Consider the following 7,459-nt stretch of genomic DNA (forward strand, 5'->3'; position numbering starts at 1 on the left):
AAAAAAAAAAAAAAACAGTAAGAAAAAAAAAAACAGTAGTAAGAATCAATAAAATGTGAGAATGCAGGTGGTGGTTTATTGGAAGCTCTTGAGCACCCCTAAGTTGTTTTTCTGAGCTGTGCCTCCTCGCTAAGGCCCTGTAGACTTCTAGCCTTTTGAATGTCTTAACTTTGAGGTTAGGGGTCCTGGGTCCAAGTCTCTAAAGAGGTCTTAGGCGTACTGGTGTTCTTCTGTCTCTCTACTTAGGAATTCACTCTTCTTACTTTTCTTTAAGTTTTTATGTGAAAAAAATCCCTGAAAGAATTATTTATGGAACATTTTAAGAGCTTACTATATATTATTTCCCCTTCCCCTTCCTTCTTTCCACCCCAGCCATTTGCAGTCAGGGTTCCTGACTGGTCAACTTAACCTCTTGACAAAAACCCCCATTGACAGGGAGTGCACACCTGACCCAAGAGAATGAAGGAAGGATATAATATACTTAGACATAATGGTGTCCCATCCAAATAGCACCTTTGTGCACATTAGAACCAAAAACCTTCTGCTGTACAGACACAGCCCACACTAGGGTGCATGATTTAACAAGCAGAATATAGCCTAGATTTCAAGCTTAGTGTCTTGCAGTCATGACAAATAGGTATGGTGGTTTTGAGCCAAGAGATAGTTGTCCAAAGTCTGTGAGAGATCATGGACATGTACAGCCAATCCCACTAGGAAAGGTCCAACCAAGAGAAGAGTCAGAGAATAATCCTATAATTCTCTGAACAGAAATAGCATATTAAACTGCCTGCTCTAAATCTGAAATCACCACTATGCCTCCCACTGCAAATGTTTTATGTGTCCTGACAGCACACTAAACCCCTTACATTATTCACTCAGGACACCCAGCATCTTATAGTTGAGAACTACAGCATATGGATGGTAAGTGACTTGTTCAAGGCTACAGGACTACATACCAACTGAGCTCAGACTCAAACATAGTGTACCTGACCCACCAGGTATTGGTATGACAAATTCCACCTTGTAAACATCTCAGATCTACTATCATAGCTGTAGGTAAGCCTTTATAATCTTCTGCTTGGGCCAGTGCAGTAGATGTCAGTTAATTAAGCCCTTGTAATTCTCATGCTATTTTTCCTGCTTAAAATCTGTAACTCCTGTCCTCTATGATAAAATAAAGAGCAGACTGGAACATGAGAACAGCTCCTCTTGATCTGGCCAACCCTGTTTTTATAGCCTCATCATCCCTCACCTTTCTTCCCCAAGACTGGGCAATTGGGGGTTAGACTAAGCTCATGCTAATGATACTAGCAACTTATAGAAAGAATTTGATAATTTGATCTCTCACACACAGCCATTGAAATGTCACATGAATAAAAAGCATTCTAGCACTCTGTTGAACTTAATATTTTATAATTTGGTGTTGGTATTAGTTTGAATTACATGATGACAGGGAGCACTAAGCATTTTAATGAGGCTCTGGATGAGCTAGATATTGCCAGTCATCTAAATTCCTTTGTCAGTATTATACTGTCTGACAGAAGAGACCCTTCCTGCACCACCATTGCCACAACACTCTCCTCCATCAGTTTTAAGATTTTACTCACATCTCTAATTATTTCAGACAAGATTGAACACTTCATTTTTGTGCTCCTAAAGACACTTTTTGTGCTCCTAAAATGTGTTTGTACCTTTCTGTTTATTTTTGTATCATCTGGGGTTGTAGGATATTGTATGTACAAATCTATATTTTCCTTGTGCAATTAATTTAAGAGATTCTTAAGAGCTTCTCATGTGGTCTTCTGCCCATCCCAGTGCTTGACAGAGCTTTCTGTAGGCATCTCATAAATTCTGTACATGGAACTTCTTCCCTGCTGGTTGGTTATAAATGAAAGATTATATGCATGAGGGAAAACAGAATCAAGATATATTATGTACAGGTACAAATTCCCTATAATGAATTTGATCAAAGAATACCAATAAAATTAATTTTAAAAAGCATTAAAAATACATCCACAACTGAGATGGCTTAGAAATAACCCATAATTAGTATATTTCAGAATACAGTATAAAATGATTTTAAAGATTTGTCTTGGGTCAGAAATCCTCAAAACCAAACTGTGAAACACAAATCTATGAGTTGAGAGTTTTTTTACTCTCAAGATTAGAACCTAGGGAGTGAAAGAAGCAGTGTTGGACTAGGGATCTAGGTTCAATCCGCAGTACTGCAGAGAAACACACACATGTGCACACTCTTACTTGTGTGTTACAAGCTTGCTAAGAATACCTACCCCTCAGCTTAGGAGCTATCAGGTGAAACATAAATGAAACCTCATCCCTTTATCCCAGTGAGCCATACAAATGTGATCCTATCCTGTACATGCTGGACATAAAACAGTAGGGAAGTCTGATTATTGTTTCGTCTCAAGCCAAGAGTACTGGTACCTGGACTTCTTAAAACATCTCCAGAAGAAATACTTCATCATCCCCTTTGGAAACATTGCCCCAATGACTATTTCCTCATGTCTACTCTTTTGTTACCAAAGAACACAAAAAATTTCTGTAGTTGAGAGCAAACATTTTAAAGAGTTTTTCAGTGAGATGTAGGCTAAGTTATTTATTACTACTCTTACTACTAATTTGAAATTACATAATTCAGAGATAAATTCTGATTAAGAACTGACCTTAGTATTACTACTAAAAAGGAAGTATATATAGCAGAATAATTGCTACAAAAGAAACCAAGGAAGTTATTGCTCCTCAAGGAACAAACTGCTTTCAAATTCTTGTGGAATATATATATATTCTCACATAGTAAGTAATTGATAAGCTAATTTATTAAAGTAGACCTTCCAAAGATTTCTCCCCCTTATTTTGTTATAATAGTTATAAAATATAATAACCTTTATGTTGTGAAATATGTTTGCAAATACAAACTTTTTATACTTAACTGCCCGTTATAATATTCCCTAACGACCTGTAGTTATTGGGCACTTGAAATCTATACCACAGGTATAAAATACAGTCTGAATTTGCAGATTTAGTGTGAAAAAAATGAAAGTAAAATGTCAAAAAATTTTTGACAGCACATTGAAAGAATAATAATTTAGATATATGAAGTTAAAGTATTAAAATTAATTTCATATTTCTTCTTAAATGTGAATGGTGGACAATTTAAAATCAAATGTGGCTCATATGATACATCATAGAACAGCTTTCTTCAGACATTCCAGACTGGACCTAAGCATGCCTTTGTTGTATCCCTTGATCTACTGCCACAAGGCTAGCTTTTCCCAACAAATGAGGCTAGGACTATAGATCCTGCCCTGAGCAGTATAAGCCTTTGTAACTGATTACAAGAGAGAGGCCTGACCAATTTCTGTTGCTAAACAAACCCTCAAAAACCTAAAAATTGAATAGAATGGCTTTCTTCCTCCCACAAACTCATTCTGAATTAGTAGTTTTTGCAGTTACTTTTGTTCTGCGTCACACTGCAGGATTATATAGGTGTAGTCCTTAAGTCTGGACAAATCTGGGTTTAATTTGTGATGCCACTATTTGTTCTTGGACAAGTGAATTAAATTCTCTCATTCTGAATTTTATCACAAGTACCTCACAAAGTCATTAGACTTAGATGAAATAGTATGTACAGAGGTCTAGAAATACACCTACTGTATGTATACTGTATATGATGTAGTCTAATCTAATTTCTTCTTTGGTTAGGGAAATATGTATATAGAAGACTGGAGAAAATTAAATAGAATTCAGATACTATGCCTTTAAAATCTAGAATGAAATAAAAAGTTTCCTGTTCTTACTGTAATTTAATCATGTAAACAATCAATATATACAAACTAGGATAACTTCTTAATTTTTTTCTTTGATAATGTTGTAATTTCTTAAATGGAGAAATTTCTTAACAGATTATAATAGAATTTTACTTAAGTTACAAATGTTATACAATGTAGTAGATATACATGGATATATAATGCACACTCCCTATCTAATTTCAGAAAATAATCCAGGAAACTGAAATTTTATAGGATTTGAAGGTTATAACTGCTAACAACATTTTTTCATTTTGGAAGAAAATTGAAATAAAAATTATAATAGTTTCCCAGATTTGAAATTCTTCCAAGGATATAATAAAATTTAAATGATTCTACCTGCAATTTTAGATTAATTCAGAATTTGAAGTATAATGGCAAATACTGGAAGTCTTGAATCATAAGTATAATATAACAATCAAAGGAGTAATAAAATTTCCCAGAACTAAAAAATGCTTTGGCCAGGAGATTAAAAAAGAACTGACAAGTAGCATAAATGTACAAAAGACCCATCCCTAAGAATTTCACAGAAAACTGTCAGAACTTCAAGGATAAGGAGGAATCTCCTTTTTCCAAAAAGACCAAAAAATTTTTGAAATAGAAGTTTGTTTTTAAGATTATCATCATTAAATTTCTCACTGGTAGAACTGAGGGCCTGAATATATTTGTTTATTTTCAAATTTCTGTGGGAAATTATTTTGAACTACAATTTTACTCTCAAGTAAATTAACATTGAAATGGGAAGATAAAATATCTGAAGATAGGTAAGGATTCGGGTCTGCCTGCAAACCCACTTTCCTCCCACTCTCAAGTATTTTATATTCACATTCCACCACTTAATAAATGTAAAATGACTTTTTAAATAACTCTTGGATTAACAATGACATCAAAAATCAAACTTCACATGTTTTAGATAATGCTTTCTTGAAAATTTTCCAAATATCAACACCGTGAGAAAGTGAGATAAAATTATATTCAGAGGAAGTATAATTAATAGAAAATAAGACAGTAAATTATCTAAAGTATACTATTTAGAAAACTAGCAAAAAAAATCAAGATATACATTAAGAAAGGAAAGGGATCCACAAGGATAAAAGAAGAAATTAACAACAGATTTTGTCAGTGAAACCAAAGTGTACTTCTTTAAAACAGTGAAGTAATTTCACATTCAGTAGCTTGATCCAAAATGAATGAGAAAAAAATGCTAACACATACAAAATAAGAATTAAAATCAGCTAAAGATACAGAAGAGTGATTTTTCAAAAAATGTAAGAGTACTGTATAGAACTTTGTAAGTTGGAAATCTGGACAGAGTGTTCCGTTGGTGTCAGAAAATTACCACAAACTTAGTGGTTTAACAGTACAAATTTACTTTTCAAAGATTACACAGGTCAGAATTCTGACAAAGGTCTCACTGGGCTAGAATACAGCACTAGAGGAGCTTTTTTGCAACATTGGCATAATTCCATTCCCCATAAGTATAGGATCAAGGTCACCATGTCCTCGTTGACTGTAGAAGATACTTGTCAGCTTTAGAGGATTTTTTGGTTCATGACCCTTTTTTCCATCTGCAAAGCTAGCAATGGTAGGTCATGTCCCTCTCATGATCCAGCTGTCTCCTTTTTCTTCTTTATTCACATCTCCGAGTCACTGTTCTGCCTTTGTCTTCTGCCATAAGGACTTAAGTGATAAGATTGGCCAACCTGGATATTTTCTTTAACTTTAACTACGTCTTTAACCCCCACCCCTTACTGGACTCAGGCTTGCACTTGGAAGGCAGATGTGCTGCTGCTAAGCTAAATCCCCAGCCCTACATCTTGAACTTTAATGAGACTTGTAAAGTCTTTGCCACATATGGTAATAATTTCCTAAGCTCTGGGAATTAAGGATATAGGCATTATACTGACTGTCATGTACATGGCTTTTTTTTTTTTTTAAGGAAGATTTAATCCAATCAAAATCAACCCAGGGAGTCATAGAAAAAGTTAATAAGGGGGAAAAAGAAAAATCCAAAAAGTCATCATAGTAATGCCTTTTAAAAGTTACTTGTCCCATCAAGTTTTATAGTTAGATAATCCAGATCTTGAAGGGACAGATAAACTGTTATATAAACTTAGAAAAAGATGGTATTTTTTCATTTTATTTTGTGAAAAGCCATGTTCTTGTGAATCAAAGTGTTTTGGCTTCTTAGATTTATCTTTTGTTTTGTGGGCTTTTAAAACTAATTTTGAATTCAAATTGAGTAGACATTCCTACTGTTTTAGATGTATCTTCCATCACCTCCAAAGACAATTAAAGCCACTGCCTTAAACAGAAAAGCAGTGAAAAATTTGTGAAAGGAGAAAATGAAAAACTTAGGTTTATAATAAATACCTAAATTATATCAGTATTCATCGTAGGGAGAGAAATGCCTTCCTAAGCAAGTCACTAAAAACAGAAGCCATAAAAAAAAAGACATCTCATTAAGAACAGCAAGCTTTGTTGCACTCAAACAGCAGTATCTCTGCTGACATGAATAAAGGCATACATAATTGATCATTCATTTTTTTCTAATATTTTTGCTAATATTCTATTTTTCTTAGTATATGTTTGTAGTATTTAAAGTAATAGATTTAGTAGCTCAGTGAAAGCCTCTGATATTTTTAACTGCTGCTTAATTTTTCTTACAGGACAAAATTCTAAAAACATCAGTTCATCACCAAGCATTGAAAGTTTGCCTGGGGGAAGAGAATTTATGGGCTCTCCACCTTCATCTGCTACTAAAAAAGATTCTTTTTTTAGCAACATCTCACGTTCCCGCTCTCATAGCAAAACTATGGGCCGAAAAGAATCTGTAAGTAAAGATAGTCTGTTTTTTATCCTACATTTTCTTCTGGAATACTGCATTTATGAAAGTACCTAAAGTTTTTTAAAGTTCTTAAAACTTAAGGGCTAAAACAAATTGTTTTATCAAAACTATATTATTTTGATCATTCAAATTTACTGCTATTTTAAGTTTATGATCTGTATTAAGTAGAAAAAATACCATTAATTTAAATAGGTTTAATCTTTCCAAAATCCCAATTCTTTGGTCCTCTGCCTTTTGGTCAAATTCTGTGATTTTTTTTCCTAAAAGCTTCTAATGATATGCAAACATTTCTAATAACATACAAATGAGTAGTTATAATACTTGAAATAAGATGAGCTGAATTTTTCCATTTTAAGTATTTCCTGAAAATTAAAAAGTGATTTTACCATTTATTTTAAAAATATATGTAAGCTATATTCATGTTATGGTGTTTCAGTAGTTGCACCATAGAGATCCTTTGTACAGTATATATTTCTCAAAATAACATACCTAAAGAAATCAACTACTCATTGCTGTCTGAAATTTTTATAAATCAGTGACATAAGAACTTAACATTTAACCATATTATATCTAGTTCAGCACCTCATATTCTAATATAAATTTACTTATAAAGAACCAGTTTGCCTCCCAGAAATGGATAAAATATAAAGGAAATACAAAATCTAGATAGAGCTGAAATGGTCCTAAAATAGAAAAATAGCTATATAACCTTAGAATGAAAATGATTTAAGGTGCATAGAATAAGTGATACTGTGATATCTATCTGTATGACTTTGGATTTTTT

General features: G+C 33.2%; 1 protein-coding gene across 17 annotated transcripts in view; it reads left to right on the plus strand.

The window, feature by feature from the left end:
- Tbc1d5 (TBC1 domain family member 5) overlaps positions 1-7,459 on the plus strand; it is a 552,135-nt gene that overhangs the window by 507,439 nt on the left and 37,237 nt on the right. For all 17 annotated transcript variants that reach the window (XR_004514672.1, XM_033757108.1, XM_033757102.1 and 14 more), the window contains one exon: positions 6,497-6,660. Coding sequence is in view for 16 of the 17 variants with exons in the window: in XM_033757108.1 (XP_033612999.1) it covers positions 6,497-6,660 (164 nt within the window). In the remaining variant the exon portion in view is untranslated. The remainder of the gene's footprint in view (positions 1-6,496; positions 6,661-7,459) is intronic.

Source organism: Fukomys damarensis, unplaced genomic scaffold, assembly GCF_012274545.1.
Source record: "Fukomys damarensis isolate Sample0158 unplaced genomic scaffold, DMR_v1.0_HiC HiC_scaffold_28, whole genome shotgun sequence".
NCBI classification, from domain to species: Eukaryota; Metazoa; Chordata; class Mammalia; order Rodentia; family Bathyergidae; genus Fukomys; species Fukomys damarensis.